The following is a 26,602-nucleotide window of genomic DNA, read 5'->3' on the forward strand; positions in this document are numbered from 1 at the left end:
GGCTCTGAGAAGGGGCAGCAGAAGGAAGAGTGATAAGGGCAGGCAGGAAGAAGCAGGGATTCTTCTTCCCGGCCAGCCCCCTTCCCCTCAGGGGAGGTAACTGACTTTACCTGTCTCCTCAGCTGCTGCTTCTCTTCCTCCTTTCAGCCTTCTCCACACTCACCAACTTCTCCATTGAACAAACACCCCAGGCAGGGCCGGACACGGGTGTTCCTGATCCTTCTCGGTGCCTCACGGCCCCAGCCCGCTGAGCATCAAGACAGCCGAGCAGAATGAGGGCGACTATCCTGACCGCCGGGCAGCCTCGGGGCAGGGGTGCGGGGAGGAAGTCCCGGCTCGGGTGGGGGGGGCAGTCCCGGTCTGAGGGCTCGGAGCAGGGGGCTGCCGCGCTCCGGGCCGGAGGCTCCCAGCTACGGAGGCACACGGGAGGTCTCGGGGCAGCGAGGTCCCGGGTCATACAGGGTCCGAAGTGCCAGCCGCGGGGGCTCCAAGCAAGGGGCTTTCGGGATGCACTTTGCACTGGGCCACCCCCGCCCCCTCCCTCCAGCACTTTGGGGTCACTGGGATGGGACCAAGCCTTCAGCAGCCAATCAGCGTCCGCACTGGAGCCTGAGCCCGGAGCCGTAAACCAGGTCCGGGGTGGGTGGGGGTGGGGGGTGGGGGCGACTTGGTTGGTTGGTTGCTTCCTTCTCTCCTCCTTACCCCCAGCTGCCCCCACCCCTTGCCTGCCGTAAAGCCATCTGCGCATTCGCGACAGTTAGAGGAGGCGTGCCGATCGAGGCTGGGACTCGTCTCGGATTGGCCTCACTCACTTCCCCCTCGGCTTCCCCCCTGTGGCTTCCGATGCTCCGCCCCTGGCGGAGGGACTCGAAGCCGTTGCTAAGAGACACTGTACGCCGAACGGGACCTTTGCGCATGCGGAAGGAGAGCTCAGCGTCTACTTTCCGCGAACTACGGTGGCTCGGAGGGCGCTGCTGTTTGTTGGGATGGCGGTGGCAAGGCTGAGTCTCCCAAGCCAGATCCCCGGCAGGTAACTGGGAGCGGCCGCGGAGCTCGGCGGCGGGGGGAGGAGTGTGTGCTGCCGACTGAGAGACAGGTCAGAGGGTCTAAGGTTGGGGAAGCGGCGGTCCGCAGGAAGCGTGGAGAGGGGCGCCCTGTGCCGCCGCCCCTCCTCAGCGCTTTTCAGAGGCGGGTGCCGGGTCTGTGGCTCGTCTTTCGGTCCCCAAGGCACCGTTACCTACCAGGCTGGGCTTACGTCGCGCGGAGAGAAGAGGACTCTCTTTGGAACGGCGGCAACGCTTCAAGAGCTTTCCTGCAAGGATAGCGACCCTCACGGATTTCTAACAATGGAGGGGAAAGGAGAATGGAAAAAATAACGCGAGATGGACGGATTTGCTGAGTGCATGTTTAGTAAGGGTTTACCGGCCAGGCACTGTTCTAGCCGGTAGGGCGACCACAGTGAACAAGAGAGGTGCTGTCACTTGTCCTCACGGAGCGTACGCTTGACACAAAATTATCACATAGGGACAGGTTATATAGAGAAAGTGAGGCAAATAATGAGATCGAGTTTAACTAAGATGTGACGACTATTTTAGATAAGCGGTCAGGAAAGGTCTCTGAGGAGGTGACACATGAGCCGAGATCTGAAATGAGGAGAGGGGCCAGCCGTGCCGAGATCTGGGGCGGGGAGTGGGGGTAATTTTGCAGGCTCTGATGCTGGAGTAACCTTTGCTGTTTAGCAGCAACCGCAAGAAAGACCCCCGTAGTCAAGCAGAGTGAGTTAAGAGGGAGAATAACTGGTAGTAAGGTTGGGGGTGTGGGGCAAGCTGCGGATCTTTGCAGGACCTTGTAAGCCACGTAGGGAGGTCATGTAGGGGAGTCACAATTATCTTACGTTTTGAAAAGACCCCTGGCTGCTCAGTGGAAAAGACTGTTGCTGGGAGCGGGGTGACTGCAAATGTGGAAGGCTACTATGGTGATCTAAAGCGTTGATGTTATTTTAAACTAAGCCATCCGATATACCAAACATTTGGCTACTACCGATGTCCACATAGAAAGGCCTATCTGATCATATAAAGGAAGTAATTTAACGTCAGTTACTTTTAAGTAATAAGATAAATTAAGGTGTTGTGTTTCAGGTGGGAGTCGCTGCAAACACTTTAAATTTGCCCCCACCCCCATGTTTTCTTTTATACTATTCTTCATTCAAGAGTACATGTTTTGGTGCTTTCCTCATGCGCTGCCTTTTGGCCTATGTAAGCAAACAGCTCAATCCTGCCCAGGGAAGCCCATAGTCAAGGTCTGAGTAAACCAAACCAGAAAATATTTATAGACTATGCAGTGAGATAAATAGTGTAGTACAGGCTGAGGGAGCACTTGCAGGGCTTCCTACTTCTGAGTTGGATATGTGAAAGGCTTCCCCTGAACTGCAGGTTTCCACATTAAAAGTTGAGAGTGGTTTAGTCAGAAGGTGCCAGGCAAAGTTTGGGAACCCTCAAAGTGCACGGTTTTTGAGGACCGTAGAGAAATCCTGTAGCTTAGTTTGTGGGTCAGAAAGGTGAGGAAATTCCAAGAGGCAGATCTTGAAGGACCTGCTAAGCCCTGTCCAGGGGTTTGGACTTTTTCTTAAGGAGGGTGGAGAGGTTTTCCAGAGGCAAATGGGTATAAGATGGGCTAGGAAACAACCACGTAGCAAAAAATCTGTTGCAGTTTGTCGGGGGCAGAAGTGTTGTACTATAGTAGTGGCCGTGGGAATGGAGAGAAGTAGGGTGTGGAAGGGTTCCAGGTAGATGTCCAGGTTTCTAGCTTGGGTGACTCGGAGATACCATAAACTGAGATGTAGGAGAAAACAAATTTGAGGGACCATAAAAGTTGAGTTGAATTTGCTGAAGGTGCCTTTCGGACCTCGAAGCGGAACTCTGATGGCACTTTGAGTCTGGAGCCCAGAACTCTGGGCATACTTGGGTACAGCACCCAGAAGACAACTGTAGACTCTAACTGTGGATTCTGGAGTTGTTAACATGGAGATAATAATTGAACACATTGAAAATCCATGAAATTGCTCTAAGAAGAAAGAGGCTATAGAGGACTGAACACTTAAAGATCCCAACTATTTTCCCTCTATTTTATTGAAAAATGATTGGCCTACATCATTGTATCTGTTTAAGGCATATGGCATGATGGTGTGATTTTTATAAATTGTGAAATGGTTGCCACAGCAGGTTCAGCTAACACCCATCTTCTCATATAGATACAATAGAAAGAAATGAAAGAAAAATAAATTTTTCTTGTGATGAAAACTCTTAGGACTTACTCTTTCAGCATCTTTCCTGTATGTCATATAGCAGTGTTAGCTATAGTCATGGTGCACCTTACATCCCTAGTATTTATTGAACTAATAACTGGAAGTTTGTACCTTTCGGCCACCTTCCTCCAATGCTCCTCCACCCCATCATCTGCCTTAATAACCACAAGTCTGATCTCTTTTTCTATGGGTTTGAGTTGTTTTTTGTTTCGATTCCACATATGAGTGAGATTATACAGTATTTTTCTTAGCATAATGCCTCCAAGGTCCATGCATGTTGTTGCAAATGGATTTCCTCATTGTTTATGGCAGAATAATTTTCCATTGTATATATAGTACACAACTTTTTCATCCATTGGTGGACACTTAGGTCATTTCCATGCCTTGGCTATTGTAAATAATGTTGTTAGGAATACAGGGGTGCAGATGTGTTTTCAGGTTGGTTTTTTTGATGCTTTCGGATATATTCCCAGAAGTGGAATTGTTGCATCATGTGGTAGTTGTATTCTTAATTTTTTAAGGATCCTCCATACTGCTTTCAATAGTGGTTGCCCATTTTATGTTCCCAACAGCAGCGCACAAAGGTTCCCTTTTCTCCACCCCTTGCCAGCATTTGTTAACTCTTTTTCATCATGACCATTCTTAACAGGTGTGAGGTGATATCTCATTGTAGTTTTAATTTGTATTTCCCTAACGAGTGGTGAGGTTGAGCATCTTTTCACATAGCTGTCTGCCTTTTGTATATCTTCTTTGGAAAATGTCTAGATAGCTCCCTTGCCCATTTTTATTTTTTTAAATTATTTTCATTATTTTTATTTTTTAATATACATCCAAGTTAGTTAGTATATAATGCAGTAATAATTTCAGTAGTAGAATCCAGTGATTCATCCCATACATATACCTATAATAATAATGCTCATCCCAACAAGTGTCTTCCTTGATATCCCTTACCCATTTAGCCATCCCCCTCGCCCACAACCCCTCCAGCATCCCTTAGTTCTCTATACTTTAGAGTCTCTTGGGGTGCCTGGGTGGCTCAATCTGTTGAGAGTCTGACTTCAGCTCAGGTCCTGATCTCACAGTTTGTGAGTTTGAGCTCGGCGTTGTGCTCTGTGCTGATGGCTCGGAGCCTGGAGCCTGCTTCGGATTCTGTGTCTCCTTCTCTCTCTGCCCCTCCCCTGCTTTTGCTTTGTCTCTCTCTGTCTCTCAAAAATAAACAAATGTAAAAAAAAAAAAATTTAAAAAAAGTCTCTTTTGTTTTGCCCCTCTCCCTGTTTTTACATTATTTTTGCCTCCCTCCCCCTATGTTCATCTGTTTTGTATCTTAAATTCCACATATAAGTGAAGTCATATGACTTTTATTTTTCTCTGACTAATTTTGCTTAGCATAATACCCTCTAGTTCCATCCATGTTGTTGCAGATGGCAATATTTCATTCTTTTTTGGTTGTCAAATAATACTCCATTGTGTGTATATATATATATATATATATATATATACCACATCTTCTTTATCCATTCATCTGTCGATGGACATTTGGGCTCTTTCCATACTTTGGCTGTTGCTGATAGCACTGGTATAAACATTGGGGTGCATGTGTCCCTTCGAAACAGCACACCTGTATCCTTTGGCTAAATACCTAGTAGTGCATTTGCTGGGTCATAGGGTAGTTCTATTTTTAATTTTTTGAGGACCCTCCATACCATTTTCCAGAGTAGCTGCACCAGCTTGCATTCCCACCAGCAGTACAGAAGAGTCCCCCTTGCTCCGCATCTCACTAACATCTGTTGTTTCCTGAGTTGTTAATTTTAGCCATTCTGACTGGTGTGAGATGATATCTCATTGTGGTTTTGATTTGTATTCCCCTGATGATGAGTGATCTTGAGCATCTTTTCATATGTCTGTTAACTGGTTGTCTTCCTTTGAAAAGTGTCTATTCTCATGTCTTTTGCCCATTTCTTCATTGGATTATTTGTTTTTGGGGTTTGAGAAGTTCTTTATAGATTTCGGATACTAACCCTTTATCTGATACATCATTTGCAGATATCTTCTCCTATTCCATTTAATTTTGCTGATTCCTTCACTGTGCAGAAGCTTTTTATCTTGGTGAGGTCCCAATAGTTCATTTTTGCTTTTGTTTCCCTTCGTTTGCCCATTTTTAAATTGGATTACATGTGGTTTTTTGGTTGAGTTGTACAAGTTCTTTATGTATTTTGGATATCAGATGTGTGGTTTGCAAATTTTTTTTCCATCCCATAAGCTTTCTTTTCACTTTGCTGATGATTTATTCAGCTGTGCAGAAGCTTGTTAGTGGGACATAGTTACACTTGTTTATTTTGTTGCTTCTGCTTAGGTTTCATCCAAAAAATTACCAACAGCCATATCAAGGAGCTTATTCCTGTGTTTTCTTCTAGGAGTTTCATGGTTTCAAGTCTTACATCTAAGTCTTTAATTAATTCTGAGTTAACTTTTTTGTAAGTGTAAGATATGGATCCAATTTCATTCTTTTACATGTGAATATCCAGGTATCTCAGCACTATTTATTGAAAAAACTGTCTTTTCTCCATTGAATGTTCTTGAGTCCCTTGTTAGATATTAATTGGCTGTATACGTGGGGATTTATTTCTGAGCTCTCAATTCTGTTCCGTTGGTCTCACTGTTTTTATGCCAGTTTTGATGACTATAGCTTTATAGTATAGCTTGAAATCAAGAACTGTGATGTCTCCTGCTTTGTTCTTTCTCAGGAATTTTTCTGGCTTTTTGGGGTCTTTTGTGGTTCCATGTAAACATTAGATAGTGTTTTTTCTTCTTCTGTAAAAAATACCTTTGGAATCTTAATAGGGATGGCATTGAATCTATAGATGACTTTTGGTAGTATTGACATTTTAACAATATTAATTCTTCTAATACGTGAACATGGATACCTTTCCATTTAGTTTGTCTTTGAATTCTTTTATCAGTGCATTGTGGTTTTCAGAGATCTTTCACCTCCTTAGTTACATTTATCCATAAGTGTTTTGTTTTGTTTTTAATGATACCACATATGGGATCAATTTCTTTATATCTTTTTCAGAAAATTTGTTAGTGTACCAAAATGCTACTCATTCTCATTTAATTTTATATCTTGCAGCTTCACTGAATTCTTTGATTAGATCCAACATTTTTTTGGTTGAGTCTTTAGGATTTCCTTTATGTAAAGTCAAGTCCTCTGCAAATAGAGATAGTTTTACTTCTTCCTTTCTAATTCTGATACCTTTATTTCATTTTCTTGCCTGATTGCTCTACCTAGGACTTCCAATATTGGAGAATACCAGGGCATGGAGAAAGTTGAAAAGTAGAACTAGGAGGGCAAAGGGAAGATGCCCAGCACATGACATGCTGTTGGAAGATATCCCTTCCCCATCCATCTTTTATAGGGGAGGGAGGGCCTCTTGAAATCACAGTTTACCTGCTGTCTTCCTTTTGTCTTCCAGGCCTTGTCAGTGCCTTAGCCATCCCATCAGCCTTCCCTAACTTTGGCACCACCCTTGAAGTTTCTATAGACTCTAACTAACTCATTTTATTTATTTGTTCGTTCATTCGTTTGTTTAGACATAATGATTGCTGTCTTAGGACAGAAACCAGAATCATGGAAGGATAGCCTTTGTTTAGAGTGCCTCAAACTCTGCCTCCAGAATCACAGCGTCTTCAGTAATGGGGCAGTGGAGAATTAGTGACCTGTCAAGCTGTGATCAGATTTGAACTTACTGTTAAGTTAGGCCAAAGCCCAGTTTTGAGTTTCCCAGTCAATTGACAAACTATAGTAGCTTTTATATAAAGAAACACATTTTTTCATTATAATATTGACCATGAAAGTAATTATTTTTCTGCATTCTGAATTTAAATATATAGGTTATCAAAAGAAAATCTCCTAAAAGAGATAGTGGCATCTTTTTTTATTGTTGTTGTTGTTTTCTGCATACAAAAAAAAAAAAGATTAAATTACTAGCAGTTTGTTTTTTGACCATTTTGAAAATGGGTGATGGCAGAATGTTTTCTAATGAATAGACTGTGCACTTAAAATTTCTACCTATTTTTTCCTAAGAATACTATAAATTTTTTTAATGTTTATTTCTGAGAGAGAAAGAGAGACAGCGTGTGAGCAGTGGAGGGGCAGAAAGAGAGGGAGACACAGAATCAGAAGCAGCTTCCAGGCTCTGACACAGAGCCCAGGATGGGGCTTGAACCCATGAACAGAGAGATCATTACCTGAGCCAAAATCAGATGCTTCACCTACTGAGCCACCTAGGCACCCCTTACTTAGGACTATTTTTCAAGAAAACACTTTATAGCATTTTAAAATGCCATTCTGCTCAGTTTTCAGTCTAGGAATTTTCAGAATCAAAGTTCTAATGTGTTTACATTTAGATATAGTTGATATTAATGAAATTCTATGTATATTAATGCTTGGGATCAAAAGGCTGAGGTCTATAGCTGATGTCATGATGTTATCTTTTTTTTTTTTTTTTTTTAGGCTTCATGCTCAGCATGGAGCCCAGTATGGGGCTTGAACTAAGGACCCTGAGATCAAGACCTAAGCTAATTTCAAGAGTTGGATTCTTAACTGACTGAGCCACCCAGGCGCCCCTGAAATTATGATATTTTTAATTGAATTGTTAACTTTGGGAAATTGTAGATTCACATGCAATTGTAAAGAAATCGTAAAGATCTTGTGTACCCTTTGCCTGGTTTTCTCCAATGGTATCATCTTTCACAACTATCGTACAATATCAGAACCTGGATATTGACTTTAGTACAATCACTGATCTTATTCAGATTTCCTGTTTTACCTCTGTTTGTTTATCTGTATGTATATTTAGTTCTATGCAACGTTTAAATGTTTATTTTTTATTGAAACAGAAACAGCATGAGTGGGGGAGGGGCAGAGAGAGAGAGGAAGACCCAGAATCCAAAGCAGGCTCCAGGCTCTGAGCTGTCAGCACAGAACCCAAAGTGGGGTTCAGACCCATAAACCGTCAGATCATGACCTGAGCCGAAGTTGACACTTAACCGACTGAGCCACCCCGGCACCCCAGTTCTGTACTAGTTTTATCACATATGTAAGTTAGTGTTGCTCTCACCAGTTCCGTGGTCACAAGGATCCCTTGTGTTGGCCTTTTAACCTTACCCACCAAGTGGGAGGAGCCCTCCCTAACGCTGGCAACCTCTTATCTCTTCCCCATCTCTCTAATTTTGTCATTTTAAGAGTGGAACCATACAATGTAACCCTCTGAGACTGGCTTTTTTCTCTTAGCATAATTACCTAAGAGCTAACCAAGTTATTGTCTGTGTCATTAGTTCTTTCCTTATTGCTGAGTAGTTTTCCAGTACAGTACGGCTGTACCACAGTACAACCATTCGTCTATTGAAGGACATCTGGGTTATTTCCAGTTTTGGGGTATTATCAATAAACCTGTGAACTTTCATGTACAGGTTTTTGTGTAAATGTAAGTCTTCATTTTGTTGGAATAAATGACCAGGTGTGTAATTACTAGGTCATGTAGTTAGTTGCATATTTAGTTTCTTACTTTGTTTTAAAGATTTTTTATTTTAGAGCAAAATAGGTTTTAGGTTCACAGCAAAACTGATCAGAAAGTACAGAGATTTCCTGTGTACAAACTTCCTACCCCTTGCACATGCACAGCCCTTCCCTGCATTATCAACACCCCCCCCACCAGAGTGGTACATTTGCTACAACTGATGAACCTAGGTTGACACATCATTATTATCCCAAGTCCATAGTTCACACCAGGGTTCACACTTGGTGGCGTACGTTCTCTGGGTTTGGGCAAAGATATAATGATACGTATCTACCATTATAGGATCATACAGAGTATTTTCACTGCCCTAAATAGGGATGCTCCCCTATTCATCCCTTCCCTCCACCCCAACCTGTGGCAACCACTGATCTTTATATTGTCTCCATAGCTTTACTTTTTCTAGAATGTCATATAGTTGGAATCATACAGTATATAGCCTTTCAGATTGACTTTTTTTTATATACTTAATAGTATACATTTAAGGTTCCTTTGTGTCTTCATGGCTCAGTAGCTCTTCCTTTTTAGCATTGAGTAACATGCCATTGTCTGACTGTACTGCAGTTCATTTATTCCTTCACCCACTGAAGCATATCTTGATTGCTTCCAAGTTTTGGAAATTATGAATAAAGCTGCTATGGACACCTGTGTGCAGGTGTTTGTGTTGACATAAGTTTTCAACTCCTAGTAAATACCAAGGAGCACAATTGGTGGAACATATGGTCAAGAGTATGTTTAGATTTTTTAAAGAAGCTACCAGACTGTTTTCCAGAGTGACTGTACCATTTCATAATCTCACCAGCACCTCAAGAGTAGCCTGGTTCTCCATTATCCTCTCCAGAATTTGGTACCACTAATTTTATTTCAGTCATAATGATAGTGGTATTTACCATTATTTTAATTGACATTTCCCCGGTGGCTGATGTGGTTGAAATCTTTTGGTGTACTTATTTGCCATCTGTATATCCTCTTCAGGGAAAGGTGTGTTCATGTTTCTTCCCATTTTCTAATTATTATTTTTTAAAATACTGAGTTTTGACAATTCTTCATAGATTTTTAGATACTCGTCCCATGTTCGGCATGTGAGTAGGAAATATTTTCTCTCAGTCTATAGCTTGTCTTTTCATACTCATAATGGGGTCTTTCACAGAGCAAAAATTTTTAGTTTCGTTGAGGTCCAGTTTATCAATTTTTATTTTTATAGATTGTGCTTTTGGAGCCAAGTTTAAGAACTTTATGCCTAACCGTGAATCCCGAAGATTTTTCTCCTGCTTTTTTCTTTTTTTCCTAAAATCTTATTTTAAGTCTTAAGCCCATGATCTGAAGAGCCTAAAATTAAGTCCTCCATTAAGAGCAACCTCGGGCTGCACGTAGCCCCAGTCCCAGTTCCAGGAAAAGCCTCAGATTGTTCAAGGCTAAAGCCATCCTCGGACCGCCCTCAGTTCAGCTAATCAAAAAGAAAAAAGAAACACTCCTATGGTCTGAGTCAAGGCTGGGAACTGCAGATACAAACTAGCCAATTTCTCACCACTTTCCTGAACCCCACATGGGCCCTTTGAACTCACCTCATAACTGGTCATTTTCAAAGGATTCTCAAAAGTCATGATTGGGTCCCACCAAAAGTAATGAACACCTCACAGATACTGAATGGTCAAAGCTGTAATTGTAATTGGTGCTTATGTGATGATGCTATGCGTACTGTAACGCCCCCATCCCTTACTCCTTAAAAACCCTGTTCGCTATTGTTCTTCGCTTCACCTTACTGCCACGACACCGGTAGGCTGGTGAGCCCCTGCTCGAGCTTGTAATAAAGACCCTTTTGTATTTGCATCAGTGCCAGCTCCTTGGAGGTCTCTGGGACTCACGATTCGGGCACAACAGATCCATTTTGAGTTAGTTTTTGTGAAAGGTTGAAATTATTTTAAGTGAAGTAAAATCAAGCTCTTGGTCACTTGTATTTATACTGCCTTTAAACTGTTGATGTGCTGATATTGATGAATGATGTGTGGATAGTTTGGCTCCTCATCCTGGGTTTGATGTAGCCTCTGAAAGTAATTTAATATAAAAATTCAATCAGATGGATGTCCCGATTAGTGTTTTGACCTTAGGCTGCTGAGTGTCTTTTGAAAAAATAACCTTGGTTTGCATTGGGAAGTTGTTTGGTAATTGACCTTGAGTTTAGATTTTATGCAGCATGTGACAGTGATTCTAAGGATGGGTGTTCTGCTTTATGGTATTATGGGAGAAAATCTAGAAAATGTTAGAGATTAGTCTGTGTGAGTTTTCACTCACAAAGTTTTCACTTTGGAAGCATATTAGAGCTCCTTTGTTTATCCATTGTCCTGAGACTTGGAGCATCAGACAAAATTTGAGGAGGACCCCAGGCTTTGAAATCAGACTTTGTGTCAGTTCACATCCTGACTCTGCCACTTAACTCTTTAACTTTATTTCTCCTTGCCTTAATTTACATATTTTTAAAATGTGTATGATAATGATCCACCTCATAAAGCTGTTGTGAAGCTGTCACTCACATAGAACAGTGTCTGGTACATAGTAGATACTCAGTAAACTTTAACAATTATTATTCCTGAAGCATCAACTTTATGTGAAGATGAGTGGGAACGTACTGCTTTTATATTAAGACATGCACAGTTTATTAAGACTGGAATACACACTTCAAATCATTTATAACACCTCAACAGTAAGAGAGACTTGAGGCAAATTTTATGCTTGTGCTGGGTGTCCCCTAGGACATCTGGTGGTGGAGTTTGCTCTCCTTTGCCTGGAGGCTTTTTCTGAAACAAACTCTTTAAAAGACACCACCCATTTACTCTCCTCATCAGACCTTTGCTAATATTTGTTTCCTTCTCAGGCTGGACAGACCTCTCCTGCATATCTAGTATAGCTGGCCCAAAAGCTCTTCTAAGGTGTACGCCTTTCTCCAGACCAGCAGGGCAATGAGCTTGAGATGCACCAGCCTTGGATGCACTTTTCAGGGGAAAAAGTGTAGTTCGTTTTTTCAGGATTTGTCCTTTCCTTTAATACTATCCTAACTTTAACAACAACAAAAGTCACAGTTCTCAATAGGCCACTCACAGCCATTTGTTTCAGTGCAGGTTTTGTTGGCCAACATCGATACTTTAAAAGACACTGTAATGAGGAAAGATTGATGCTTAGTCACAGAAGACCCAGCCTAGCATCCATCCTCTTTATTTATTTGGTGCCTGTGAAGGGAAGGAAAAATTCTTCCCCCACCCTTCAAGGCCTTCCAGGGGACTAAGTTTACATGAGACGGATTTTAGGAGAAAAAAAGTTTTATCACGTGTGCACAGAGGCCCAGTAATGACCCGGTCACCTAAAGAAATGACCAAGATAGGCAGTTTTTATAGTTTTTAGACAACGAGCCAATAAACCTATAAGGAGTTGAGAGGACAGAGAAAACATCGGGAGCTTTATTAGTAAGGAATTCTAAAGAGAATTTGGGGGGTAGTAAATTAGTAAAAAGTCACAAGGGTTGTTTATACAGCCCCTCTTGGCTCTAAATTCCCTACCTCTGGAGATACGGACTTCTTTCCCTCCCAATACAGGGAGGATACCTCTCACAGGGGAGGTTTATTTCCTGCTTTGGTGAGGGGAGGGGGGGAGTCAGTGGAGGAGGGCCGGAGTGTTCTTGACAGGCCATCTCTTAAGTAACTTTTATTTGAAATAATCAATATGCCAAAGCGGCACCTCTCAGGCAGCCTGTCAGCCTGTCCCAAGCCCCCTTCACCTGCCTGACATGTGTGGGCCCCCATTGGTACCTTTGTTGTTTCCTCTTTCTGTAGAGTCGTTTTGAATCTGTTTCTTCTTGATTGAAAGTTTATAACTTTTCAGTGTGGTTTCTCACAACCACGCGTATCAGAGAACCTAGGTCCCACCAAGACAGAAAATAGCCTATATTCCCCCTGCCCCAAATGCTCACTTGCTCTTTTGTTTGTTTATTTATCTGTTTATTCATTTACTGGTATCCACTTCGGTTTTGAATGCCGAAATAGAACTTTTCATAGGTCAAAAATGGTTGAATAGCAGCAATGTTATTCTCATTCATGGTAAAAACTTAAGGACTTAAGATTTATAGAAATATTACCGGAAGTGATTTTACTGCTGTAGCATTGAAAGAAAAATAATTTCTTTTGTGGCTAAAAATTATAAGAATACACTCACATATGTGCCATTAGTTAAAACCTGAAATATTCCATTATCATAGGATATTTGACATACAAAAATGCCAGTAGTTTGTGTCAACTTCAGTAAAAGATGTCTTTGGTTTTATTGGAAAGAAATGTTACTATCATAACTATAATATAAAGTAAAGTAAGTACAATGGAAATGGACTTTGAACTAGAATATGAAGACCAGTATCTGATTTGTGGCAGACAGAACTCACCAGAGAATTAAGAAGAAAATTTTATGCAGGCTATTGCAGAAGGGAGAATGTTCATTAATGGAATACGTTTCATAGAAGAAGGGGAAAATGTGAGTTTTTACGAAACAAGGGAGTCAATGAAGAAACAAAGAGGTGAGTCCAGTCTGGGAACGTGGTGAGCACTTTCCTGGAACATTAACCATTTTTGCTTCCTGGGAGCACGGTGTTCAGGGTAACAGATAACATTGAACTTTGTCAGAACAAGGTTACCGATCATTACTTATGTTTCCAAATGATGTGGGATGTATGCCACAGTTTGAAAAGAGGATTCAGAGAAACTTTTGAGTTTCATTCATAACTTCACATTAAAATCTGTAGGTTTCTTAATACTTACAGGACAAAAACAAGGCAGTTTCATGTTGGTGGAGGAGGGGGTCGGAATCAGGAATTGAAATGCCTTAGCAGCTAAGCAAGGGGAAGAAACCAATAGTGAAGGGAGGTTTAATGACCAGGCAGGACCAGGTCAGCAGGCCACTCTGTAGGAGTGAGACCGACCCAATGTAAGGGACTTGCCTCCTAGGTTTCCTCCAGGGAGGACTGGGATTAAAGATGGGCAGGGCGTTTATAAATGGGCTGGAGTAGATGAGCCAGGTCCCTGGAGTTTATTAAAGGATAGATCTTCCTACAACAAAAATCATCACCAGTACACAATGAGCTTTATTGGCGATTGTATTTAACTCCTTAACTAATGAAAGAGCTAGGGAAATGTCAGAACCATTTAAGCCGGAAAAGTTAAAGAGCCAGGTTACTTTCTATGGAGTAAGGAATGTAGAAATCGGTTTACAAATAGAAAGCAAAATTGGCTTTTCCCATTGAGGGGAGGGTTGTCCCTCCACCAGATAATTATTTGTGTGTTTGGGTTTTCCACAACCCCCCCCCCCCATTTTAGTGTCGGGTTTTTTTTTTAATTCTTTTTTTTTTCCTGCCATTCCTCTCAAGTTAGTTAACATACAGTAGAGTCTTGTATTTGCATGTTGATAGACAACAATTATTTGCATTGCTATCAGTAATCTGCAGTTTATGAAGGTGTGAAATAGCTCAAAGGCTCTGAAAGGACTGAGTCCCAGAGGATCAGATAATTCCCTGAGGCTCAGCATTCCATTTGAAAGGATGTTCAGTAATCTCTAGCTTCTGCCAAGAATTTTTCCTCACCACTACTTACTCTTTAGTAACTACATTAATACTCCTGTTACACTCATAATATTTTCTCTTCTATTCATCTAGTGGTGATTGTCCATATTCTCTGCTTTATAAACCATACCTGACTCCTTCTCGCCACTCTTGCTGGTAGTCTCTATTGTGTCAGAGTCGGGGACACCCAAATGTCTAAAGTTGTTTGCAGCTACAAGTACAGTGTGCTCCCGTTTGGATTACGTTTGCTTATTAACATCTTATGTTTTTCTTGGGATGGCATTTTTAAATTTTTTATTTAACGTTGAAAGTGGTGACTTAATTTGAAGTTGGGAATTAATCCTCATAACCACAGTAGTTTGACCACATAATTGTCTAACTAGGTTTTCATCTATACATTGAAGGTGAAGGGTTTTTTTTCTTAGTTTATTTATTTATTTTTTGAGAGAGTATCCCAAGTAAGCTCCACACTGTCGTCACAGAGCCCGATGCAGGGCCCAGTCCCATGATCCGTGGGATCATGATCTGAGCTAAGATCAGGAGTTGGACGCATAACCAACTGAGCCACCACGGTACCCCTGAGATGAAGGTTAATGAATTGGAGGTGGCCCTGTGGGTCTCAGCCTGAGTGGGCGCTAGAGGCATCTAGTGGATAGAGGCCAAGAATGCTGCTATGCCGCCTACAAGGCCCAGGCCAGCTTCCCCATAACAAAGTTATCCTGTCCCGAGTGTCACTGCCAAGGTTGCAAAGTCCTCATGGACCAATGAAAAATGTTACAGGGAAGGTGACGTTTCTGCTCTGATCAAATTAAAAATAATTTTATGGCCTTAAATCTTACGGAAAGCATGTGTTTCGTTTTTATGGTCTTAAAACTAGTCTTATTACCAGTTTTCCATTTCAGAAATTAAGCAGTCGATCTTACCTTTAACTTCACTACTGATTAAGTGGAAACAGATGCCTTTCCTTTGTACTACGATGTATATCACACTTGTAATTTTACAATTATTTTTTCCTATTTTAGGTTTTACTGAAGAAACCTCTTAGAGATTCATCGCATTTCTAACATTACTATTTACAGTTTGGAGTTGTCAGCTTTCTCATGAGATCTATTCTGACAGTCAAAATGAAAGCTTTCTTTGAGGTGTTAGAACAGTTATACAAGAAGGTACTTCTGGGAGCCACACTTGAAAATGAGAGCCACGATTACATCTTTTATCTCAACCCAGCATTTTTAGATCAAGATTGCTCTACAACCCCTTCTTCAGAATGCCACCACTGCCGTGGTGTCCAAGGCAGGCACCAGCCACTCAGTGCCAAGTTGGCTACCATTTCTGTAGCATCTGTGTGTTTGAAGAGACACTCTGTGATGTGCAGCGCCCGGGAAATAAAGCTCCTTCAGTTAACCGTAATCAAAGTGATGATAACCAGAATATTGTCTGTTGAAACTGACTTCCACGCAAAGGAAAAATACAGAGATATAATTAAAATTCTTTTAGAATCATCCATCGATTCTACATTAGTAAGCCATTTGTTTTTTGTGGATTTTTTTTTCTTTAGATGCATATTTTTAGGACAAACATTTTAACAACATTTGGCAATCATGGATAAACTTACTTGTTTTCCTATAGACCTGTATGTTCCAAAACTCGGATAAATTGTTATGTCACGTGGCTGCAAAGTGCCTTGCACTGCTTCTGTATTTCCAAGTGAGAGAAGAGGTAAGATAAGTAATCAAATTATGTTATTTCTTTTATAGTTTCTTTAAAATCGATCTTAGACATTCAGTTTTCCCCTTCAGATGTTTGTACCAATAAAATGTTTGCTCATATAAGAGCATTTAAGTCCACAAAAGTGTAAGAATGGAGTAATCTAATAGTGACTTGTATCAAAGATTAGAGTCTTAGATATGTTGTAAATCATTATAAATCAGATTCTTCACCTGAAGGATGGGTTTCAAGTCAGTCCATAACTTTCTTCAGCCTCCCAGAGGAGTGGGCAGGCCTGGTTCCTTTTCTCCAAAAAAAGATCTAGGAGCCCCTACTGAAGACCAAGACCATTTTCATAGGTTTAATATAAATAAATTCTAAGAATGATCCTCAGCATAATATTTTAAAAAATAATACAAAAAAAACTGAGCATCAGATTTTTCTTCTCTGAATTCATTAATAAATATAAGTACCTACCAATTTATTTCAGCTATAATTCCTTGTTCCTTTCTCAAAGTAACATTTTTTTCCCCTAAATACATAAAGGTGATATTTGTAGTAGAAAATCTGGAAAGTGAGGGAAAGTATAAAGAACAAAATAAGGGGCGCCTGGGTGGCTCAGTCGGTTAAACGTCTGACTTCAGCTCAGGTCATGACCTCATGGTTCGTGGGTTCGAGCCCCGTGTCCGGCTCTGTGCTGACAGCTAGCTCAGAGCCTGGAGCCTGCTTCAGATTCTGTATCTTCCTCTCTCTCTGACCGTTCCCTGCTCACACTGTCTGTCTCTCTCTCTCAGAAATAAATGGAACATTAAAAAAAAAAAAGAACAAAATAAAAACCACACATTAACCACATGTTGTTCTACCACCTAGAAGTAATCACTGCTAATATTTTCATGTTCCCTGTTGAACTTTTATTTCTATGGCATACTGAATGTTTTTACTTAAAGAATATTAGGATATTTGTGTCCTTGTTTTTCAGATAGTGTGGGGTTTGTTGTTGTTTTTGCAAGGGAGTAAGAAATGTTATATGGCGTTGTATTATATATAGTAGATAATTTGTAATTATAAAGAAAATTTTATATTATAACTTAACTACTTTTTGTTTTCTCACTTACAGATAGCATTAAGTAATTCCTGGATTGCTTTTTGTCAAACAAATCTTTCTGAATACCCTGAAAATGAGAAAGCAGTGCACTGCCTTTGGACCCTTACTTTTATACTAAAAGAAGTCTTTAAAGACACACATTCACAAAAAGCAGGTACAAATTATGGTCTCCCATAAATGCCATTCTTTTGCTCCCAAGGGGCGTGCGTGATGTTTACAATGAAGATTAAAACTTCCTTTATAGCATCTGATCTGTCCTCATGTATGAAAAACTAAAGACTCTCCCTCCATATTTTTTGATTGAAGATACCTTTTTAAAATAAAACATCTTAAGACAAAAATTAAACTTCTTTATTTTATATCCCTTTCATAATCCGATTCTGTTGATATTTATAAAAAGGATAATTAACCATTGTTATTAACTGTTATTCTTTTGTTTGTTAGTTTCAAGTTTTTATTTAAATTCCAGTTGGTCAACAAATAGTGTAATATTGGCTTCAGGAGTAGAATTCAGGGATTCATCACTTACGCACAACACCCAGTGCCCTTCCCAGCAAGTGTCGTTCTTAATGTCCATCATCCATTTAATCCTTCTTCTGGCCACCTCCCTCCCAACGACCCTCAGTTTGTTCTCTATAGTTAAGTCTGTGTTTTGGTTTGCCTCCCTTTCCTTTTTTTCCCCTGTGTTCATCTGTCCTGTTTCTTGAATTCCACATATGAGTGCAGTCCTGTGGTATTTGTCTCACTGACTTATTTTGCTTAGCGTAATTCACTCTAGGCCCATCCACGTCAATGCAAATAGCAAGATTTCTTTTTGATGGCTGGGTAGTATTCCATTGTATATAAAGACCTCCTTTTCTTATTAGCTATTATCTTGTATATCTTCACTTGTTCACATGAGCGAAATAATCCAAATCCATTTTTTCATCTTGTAAAGTGATAATGTTTATAAAAACTGAATTGTAGGGGCACTTGGGTGGCTCAGTCAGTTAAGCTTCCAACTTCGGCTCAGGTCATAATCCCACAGTCCATGGGTTCAAGCCCTGCATCAGGCTCTATGCTGACAGCCAGCTCAGAGCCTGGAGCCTGTTTCAGATTCTGTATCTCCCTTTCTCTCTGACCCTCCCCTGCTCACGCTGTCTCTCTCTCAGAAATAAATAAACATTAAAAAAAAATTGAATTGTAAATTGTGTTTTAAGAAGCCTTTGTTTTCTGGTTGTTTATATCACTGTTTTTATCATTGCAGAAATTTTAAAGCAGTTCCTGACTCCTTTTGACACTGCTTTTGAAGTTTTTTACAATTCCTTATTTTCTCAGCATTTTGAAAGCTGCCAAGATACCTCAAAAATAATAAACAGCTTGATAGGTTCCCTGGAATTGCTCGAACTTCTTACAGCTTCCAGAATCCATCTGAAGCTACATTTCACTTGCCAGAGGATTTTCTTTTTGAAACCTTCTCATGTGCTGGCTGTTATCACCTGGCCTGTTCAGGCTTTTGTCAAAAGGAAGTTCATCGTATTCATCAAAAAGTGCCTTCTCTGGAAAGTGGGTGAAGATCTGTGTCGGGGGTCTGGCCCTGCTCTCGTGCCACCAGATCAGCATTTTGATGTAGACATGTTGGCCGTAGCTGATGCAGTATTGCACGCTGTGAATTTGGGCTTATTGAGGACCTTGTCTGTCCGTGGAAAACCTCCCTGCTTCGGTGGAGATGAAGTTCAACCAGCACATGAGCGAGTCCCTGGTCCAGATCATGTAATCCTCAGAGCAGCAAGCCTACTTATCATTAAATCCTTAGAAATCAAGTTTCAAGGCTGTGCTTCAGCAAATGAAATGAAAGGTAATTTTCTGAACTCCTTTGGTGTGGAAAGTAATGAGTAATTGTTTAGTGATATAAAAGAATTCATAATTAATCAAATCTCAGGACTGTAACTCCACTAATTTAATCTACATGTTATCATAGTTATAATTTATTAAATTTTCTTTAAAAAAAGAAGAATTAGAATTCCCTTAAGAAACGTCACCTTTGGGGCACCCGGGTGGCTCAGTTGGTTAAGCATACAACCTCCACTCAGGTCATGAACTCACAATTCATGAGTTTGAGCCCCACACTGACAGTGCAGAGCCTGCTTGTGGTTCTTTCTCCCTCTGTCTCTCTCTCTCTGCCTCTCTCTCTCTCTCTCAAAATAAATAAACTTTAAAAAGGAAGAAACATGTCAACGTTTTGTGGACTAAACTGAATTTGTATAGCATAATCAATGACGAAGGTTAAAAACAAAAAGTTGTTGTTGAGTCATTTCAAGGCAGATGATGTAAATCTGTTCAATTCAGATATGATTCATATTTTGGTTCATAAAATTGGGGTAACTACTAGTGTAGATTATTGATAACTAAGAAATGAGTTAAAACTAACATGTGAGGAGTTACATTGATTAAGAAATTGTTGCATATAATATTCAGGATCTTAACTCAGCCCAAAGACTTCTGCTTATGTAGAATATTTAATTTAGGGAAGACATGTCCTCCATTTCATGTGATAAAAAAGAATAGTAGACGTCTCTAAACAAGTAGCATACAGTTTTAGTGAAAGGTTTGAATTGTAAGCAGTGACTTTCCTGTATTGCTTTGAATGGATACCATTTACCTTGTAATTAGATATCATTCTGTGCAGTTATAATTTACAACACTAGGTGGCATATGTTCTACAATTCAGAGTTAAATTGCAGTTACAACTCTAAAACTTTTTTGGTTTCTGTGCTTAATAGTAGTCTTTCTTTTAATACTTTAAACATTTAAACATTTTTTCCTGTTATTTTGAAGGCAAAGTGATTTTTGCTTGGTTGCATTATTGCCTCTAGTAACAGATGTGGCTTCCAGTGAAGTGGTTCCTTTTGTCTACTGCTCCTTCATTTATATGTTTTTAGCAAGAGTTCACGTAACTCTTGCTTCTCAGAGAGAATCCATTATTTGGCTCTTGCAGCAAGCAAATGATCTGGTTGTACATTTTAATTGTGTCTTCTTGAATGAATCACTTTTTTTCCTCTGATGTTCAGTTTCCTAATTTGCAAAAGAGAGATCATCCCTCACAGGAATTTTGAAAAATGTGAATTTTGATGATCATGCATGCTGGAATACGTGAAATGTTATAATTTTATATGTAAGCAAGATACAAATGCATTCTTAAGCTGTTGCCTACTCTGAAATTTGCATTTTTTTGAAGTTGATTTACAGAATTTCATGGCTGACTTACTGACCTTCTTAAAGCCTCACCTTCAGCCCTCCCTTCACCCACACAATCCATGTGAGTGGATCTCCAGGGTCTTCATAGAACAAGATGACGACATGCTGGAGGCTGCCAGAGCATCGTTGGGCATCTACCTAAAGTTGATCGGGTTAGTATATTTTAAAGTAATTGTAGTAACTACATGCCAGGAAAGTAGAAAACATTTTTAATAATGTGCTGGACATACTGTTTACTTTCCATCATTAAGGGGGGAAAAAAAACCCTAACAATCTTGTGGTTTCCTTATAAGTTCCAATTCCTTTCTTTAACCCTGCCCTGCATGAAAATGAGATTACATTTGAGTTCTCATTATGAAAACTTGGCCGGATAGGCAGAGCTAGAGTAGTAGAACCAGCCCAGGGTCCTGGAAAACACAGGTTCTGGTTAAGCTTCCTCAGTTTCACCTGTGCGATCAGGAGTAAGTCAGTGCCATTGTCCGAACCTTAATTTAATCAAAAACGCTTTTCGCCCCCAAGATGAACTTTCCCATAAGGAGAAAGTTCTATGACCTTCACCTTTTTAAACCTAAGTACAGACCTGTAAGTAACCACAACAGCAGCTCAGAATTTTTCATTTCCGTATACTGCGGACCTGGGGCTGATACCAGCTCGACGCAGATGTCTGAAATTGGTCACGAAGGTTGGTTCCTGAGGACAGGCTAGGCTGCTGGTGTTCCTGCTTTGTTTGAGCAGCTCTACATGGGTCATGTCATCCTGTGGCAAATATCTGTAATTGGTTATGAAGTTAATAACTGATGACCTTTTACACTATTTCTGCTCCACTTTATTAAAGCCCTAAAGTATTTGCTTTATTTCCATTTCTTTCTTGGCTTCAGAGAAAGGGATTTCTTACTAATGACCAGCGGTGCCGTGTTCTGCCGCCAGTTCTGACGTGCATTATGGCACCGCTGGCGGTGGCTGCCTTCAGACTGTAAGTGTTTGGGGCCAGTTTTCAAAAGGTTCTAATCAAGAACACAGAATTCCTGCATGTGATTTGAGTTAGGCTCCAAAACGGTGAGACACAAATTCAGTCTGAAAATGCACATGCCTATTAGAGTAGATCTTAGTTGTACTCAAAGCTGACTTCTTCCTCCTGAGGAAAGAGGAAACCTCTGAATTAAATTTCTAACTTTCTTCAGTAATGTCCGGAGAGGCATGTGCTCATGGCCTATGTAGTTTTCCTAATGTCTTTGTATTAGTTAAGATTGTTTGGCTGTAAAAGGACCAACACAAAAACAGAAACTGGTCTAAGCAAAAAGAAAAGGAATTTATTAGCTCAGAAATTCCAAGGGGTCATGTTGGCATCAGACATCACTGTGTATACGGGGATTCAATCACGTCATTGATCATTGCTCTTTTTCTCTGCGTTCATTCTTGGGCAGGGCTGCCAGCAGTCCGGCTTATACCAGCCTTACAGTTAACATCTTTAATGGCTCTAGCAAAAGTCCCAGTGTGGGGAAGGGTGATCTGATTATCCTGCATGGGGCACAGATTCATGTAAGGAAGCAGTCACTGTAGCCAGGAGCATGAGGCACTCTGCTGGTGGTCTAGGTCACGTACCCACCCCTATTGAGGAGAGCCTGGAAGGAAAGGAAGGAGGTCAGTCTCCAGCCCCTGCCTTACTCCATGCAAGTAGTTACCGGTAGGCATGAGGAACTCTGATGTCAAGAGACAGGAAGATATGGACCCCTGGGTGGCTCAGTCAGTTAAGCTTCTGGCTTCAGCTTAGGTCCTGATCTCACAGTTTGTGGGTTCGAGCCCTATGTCGAGCTCTGTGCTGACAGCTAGCTCAGAGCCTGGAGCCTGTTTCAGATTCTGTGTCTCCCTCTCTCTCTGACCCTCCCCTGCTCACACTGTCTCTCTCTCAGAAGTAAATAAAACATTAAAAAAAATTTTAAAGAAAAGAGAAAGAGAGGACTTTGTTTGGCAGACAATGACTAGTACTACCAATGTCCCTGGATTTTATTCATTTTGTCGAGTTGGGTTATTATTTAGAGTTTGTAGAGGAAGAGATTGTTTTGTTTTTTTTCTTTTAAGATTATGCCTAGATTAAGAGATAATCTGATGGGCAAATTTGTGGTGTGTGAATTATATCTGTTAAAACTTATTTTTGTAAAAAGCCATTAATCTGAGGTCTCCATTACCTATATTTTCAGAGAATGTAAAGCTACTGAAAGCTTGACCCAAGAAAAAGAAATGTGGAGCCATCACACACATGAATATGGCTATAACCCACACTGTGTTTTCTTATTATTACTGAAAAATACAGGATTTGATCCTTCAGTTCTTCTTGACTTTTTGATTTCTTCGGAAACCTGTTTCCTTGAGTATTTTGTTAGATATTTAAAATTACTACAGAAAGACTGGACTAACTTTTTCACGATCTGCAAGTATTTTGATGTAACCGAATCTAAAGAAAACATAAATATTTATGTGTGTAGCCCCTCACTTGTCCAGGACAGAAGCAGCAGGCAGGCAGAACTGAGCCCTTCGGCTGCTCTTGGTAGTCACAGAAATGCTCGTGCTTCCACCTCCTGGGCTTCCGATGCCTCTTCCAAACCTCTGAACCAGCTTGTGATGTCCAAGGAGACCGTGGCTATGCTCCAAGCTGATAGCCCACCTCCCCCACAAGCTTCTCGAAGTCTGGTAGATTATGAGAGCTCTGAGGATTCTGAGGTAGAAGACACAGACCAGCATTCAGCAAACAGTAAAGAAGTATCTTTACACCAAGAAGCAATGAAGAAATTTCAGGACACTGTTGGAACAAGTGGGAATAAAACAGAACTGAGCCTGGAGCCTGAGTCAAAACCTCTGGTTCCCAAACAATCTAATACTCCCTTCTCCATTGATTGTGATACAGCCCCAAATAACGTCTGTGAAGTGGGCATGTGTTACAGAACACTGAAGTGCTTTGAAGAGCTGCAAGGTGCCATTGACCGCTTGCAGAAGAAAAATCTTTTCCCATATAATCCCACAGCACTTTTAAAGTTGTTAAAAGGTACAGAGACAATATATAATGAGAGTTTGAACGCTTTCTAAAACGGTAGCATTTTATTTCCAGGAGCTGTTTCTCCTTAATATAAATTGTGCCTTAATGAGAGGATAGTAAAAAAACAACAAACAAACAAAACACCCTCACAGGCATTCTCTACATCAAGCCTGTTCTTTTTGACCTTTCGAAGTAACCTAGTGACTGACAAATATACATCAGATGACAAGTTACCTGCTACAGTTGTACATCACTTGAAATTTACAGGGTTTGAATTTGGGATGGTTATTCTGTTAGTTTGCTAGGGCTGCTGTAACAAAGTGCCACAAAACTTGGTGGTCCAAACGACAGAAATCTATTCTCTCATATAGTTCTAGAGACCAGAAGTCCATTATCAAGGACTCAACAGGGCCATGCTTTCCCTCAAAGCTCTAGGGAAGCCTTCCACGCCCCTTCCTGTCTTCTGGCGATTAATGGCGGTCCATGGTGTTCTTCAGCCTGGAACTGTGTCCCTCCAGTCTCTTCCCCTGTTGTCACATGAGGTTTGCCTTCTATGTGTCTGTACCAGTCTCCCTCTTATAAGGACACCAGTCATTGGATTAGGGTCCCCTGTCATCTAGTATGAGCTCATATTAACTTACTACATCAGCAAAGACCCTTTTTCCAAATAAGGTCACACCCACAGGTTCTGAGTAGATGTGACTTTTGGAATTGACACTATTTAATCCAGTATTATTTACCATTTCCCTCCGAGGTATTTACATGTAATGTGATGTATAAAACCTTACAATCTCAGTGATTATCTCTGTGTATGTGTAGGTCTGTAGTCTGTTCTGTGAAAATGAAATCTCTTTAAAACAGATTTTTCGATCACTAGATAATATTCCTATTTAAAATTGTTGTGAGGTGCACCTGGGTGCCTCAGTTGGCTAAGCGTCCAACTCGATTTCAGCTCAGATCATGATCTCACAGTCATGAGATCGAGCCCCATCTCAGGCTTAGTACTAATTCAGGTGGAAATGGAAAGATCAGTGAGACTAAATAGAGGATTGCTAAGTGAGACAGCAGTGAGATGCTAATGTTAATCAGATAGAATGCAGAGGTCAAGGGGTGCCAAGGTGGCTCAGTCGGTTAAGCATCTGACTTGGTTTCACCCCAGGTCATGATCTCATGGTTCATGGATTTGAGCCACATTTCGGGCCCCATGCTGTCTTTGTGGAGCCTGCTTAGGATTCTCTCCCTCTCTCTCTGCCCCTACCCTGCTTTCACCCTCTCTCTCAAAATAAATAAATTTTTAAAAAGAGGAAAGAAATGCAGAGGTCAAAAAGTTTGCTAACCATTGGTATACATTAGGGCAGTTTTTACATAATTTAAGAAGCACATTAAAGAGTGTATATTCAGAGATGTTCAATGCCCATTGTTTGTAAAGAAAAAAGCAGAAATACCTGGCTAATTAATATATATACTCTACAGAATACTTTATACTTGTGCAGAGTGGGCTGTATCCATGTTAACAGAGATGAAGTATCTGCAGGAAAAATCAAGTGAATATATGGGGCTCCCATCTGTTTAAGAAAAGAAGCCTATAGAAGTAATACACTTATACATTTATATATGCTTTTGTGTGTTTATGAAATATTTATATAAGAATATATAAGAGAGTCCTGGGGTGCCTGGTTGGCTCAGTCGGTGAAGCGTCCAACTTCGGCTCACGACTCGTGGGTTCGAGCCCCGCATTGGGCTCTGTGCTGATGAGCCTACTTCGGATTCTATGTCTCCCTCGCTCTCTGCCCCTCCCCTGCTCATGCTGCCTCTCTCTCAAAAATAAATAAAACATTAAAAATTTTTTTAAAAAAAGAATATGTAAGAGAGTCCTAACTGGTTGCTGTGCGAAACCGATCTAAAGGAGATTTGACTTCTCATTGTTTATCTTTTTTTACTCTTTATTTGTTTTTAACTGGGTACATAGGTTTGTTTTTGTGTTTGTGGGTTTTTTAGTGAAAGTAACTTTTTTTTAAGAAAGCAAGAAAACAAACCAAAATCTTTATGCTCCTAAGGGTACATACATGTTGAATGCCTTAAAAGTCATGCTTACACTGTTGTGGTTTTGAGCTACCTTTGTTTCTCTATAGAGTTAATAAGGAACCATCAGCCCCTTGTTAGATCTAAAATGAGGTAAAAGGCCATCTTATACGTATGCTAAGTGTTGGTATTTCAGTCTCTGACCTCTGGGTGTAAGTCAATTTGCCACACACTTGTGAAGTTTTATTAGTGGTCAAGGTGACTGATGTTGGCTATCCTTGGCCGTTCAGAGTATCCAGTAGCTCTTCTGAGTTAGTCCATAAAAGAACACCAGACTAGTGATAATTGCATGGTGAGTTCCCAGCCTGTAGCTCCGCCTCTTCTTCAAGTGAACACATATGCGTATCCAAGTAAGCACAAAATCCCCTTCTGGTCACTATCCACTTGTAAAACCATCCCTAATTGGGACAACATAGACTAATTTGGACAGTTTTGTCTTTTATATAAATGGAATCATAAAGTATGTGTTGTTCTATGTCTGGCTTCTTGAACATTATTTGGGAAGGTGTTCAAATTTGTTTTTTAAATAATTGCCAATGAATCGCCTTTCAGCTATTATTAGTAACAAAATACTTTTAACACCAAAATAATCTTGGCATTCCCAGCATGCTAGGATGGTGAAATTGACAAACTAGTTGAAACAAAGTACAGACTCAAAACAGGTTATGCAGGCCCTTGTGCAACTGGCCCCAACCTGCCTCTCCAGCCTCACCTGTCAGGTCTCCCCCCACCCACTGTCTTAGTAGCACAACCTTTCATCGTATATATTCGTTCATCAAGCCCCATCTTAAATGTCAGGGCTGTGAAGCCTTCCCCTCCTGTTCTGAACCATTAGATCTCAAAATGCTTCATATCCTCTTTACTGTGCTCTTTCCTGTATTGTAGGATTTGTCCCATTATATGTTAATCCTTAGTCTCATTTGCTGAGCTCTTTTTACAGAGTCCCTTGTGGATAGCATCATGT

General features: G+C 40.6%; 2 protein-coding genes across 4 annotated transcripts in view; one reads left to right on the forward strand and one right to left on the reverse strand.

Annotated features, from left to right (window-relative positions):
- ASB7 (ankyrin repeat and SOCS box containing 7) overlaps window positions 1–617 on the reverse strand; it is a 52,940-nt gene extending 52,323 nt beyond the window's left edge. The window contains exon 1 of the mRNA XM_039235070.1: window positions 111–617. The gene's annotated coding sequence lies outside the window, so the exon portion shown is untranslated. The remainder of the gene's footprint in view (window positions 1–110) is intronic.
- A 345-nt stretch (window positions 618–962) lies between these two features.
- LINS1 (lines homolog 1) lies at window positions 963–24,735 on the forward strand. 3 transcript variants are annotated; one of them, XM_039235073.1, is made up of 8 exons: window positions 967–1,030; window positions 13,296–13,438; window positions 15,499–15,996; window positions 16,106–16,195; window positions 17,301–17,442; window positions 18,535–19,125; window positions 20,506–20,677; window positions 22,724–24,735. In XM_039235073.1, exons 3-8 carry the CDS (start codon window positions 15,577–15,579, stop codon window positions 23,604–23,606), a joined length of 2,298 nt encoding a protein of 765 aa, XP_039091004.1. In that variant the 5' UTR covers window positions 967–1,030; window positions 13,296–13,438; window positions 15,499–15,576; the 3' UTR covers window positions 23,607–24,735. The 3 variants fall into 3 exon arrangements, with proteins under 3 accessions (XP_039091007.1, XP_039091004.1, XP_039091006.1); XM_039235076.1 differs by lacking the exon at window positions 13,296–13,438 and having other exon boundaries at window positions 963–1,030; XM_039235075.1 differs by lacking the exon at window positions 13,296–13,438 and having other exon boundaries at window positions 980–1,096.
- The last annotated feature ends 1,867 nt before the right edge of the window (window positions 24,736–26,602 follow it).

This window comes from Hyaena hyaena, unplaced genomic scaffold, assembly GCF_003009895.1.
Source record: "Hyaena hyaena isolate Hyena2069 unplaced genomic scaffold, ASM300989v1 scaffold_95, whole genome shotgun sequence".
Taxonomy (NCBI): domain Eukaryota; kingdom Metazoa; phylum Chordata; class Mammalia; order Carnivora; family Hyaenidae; genus Hyaena; species Hyaena hyaena.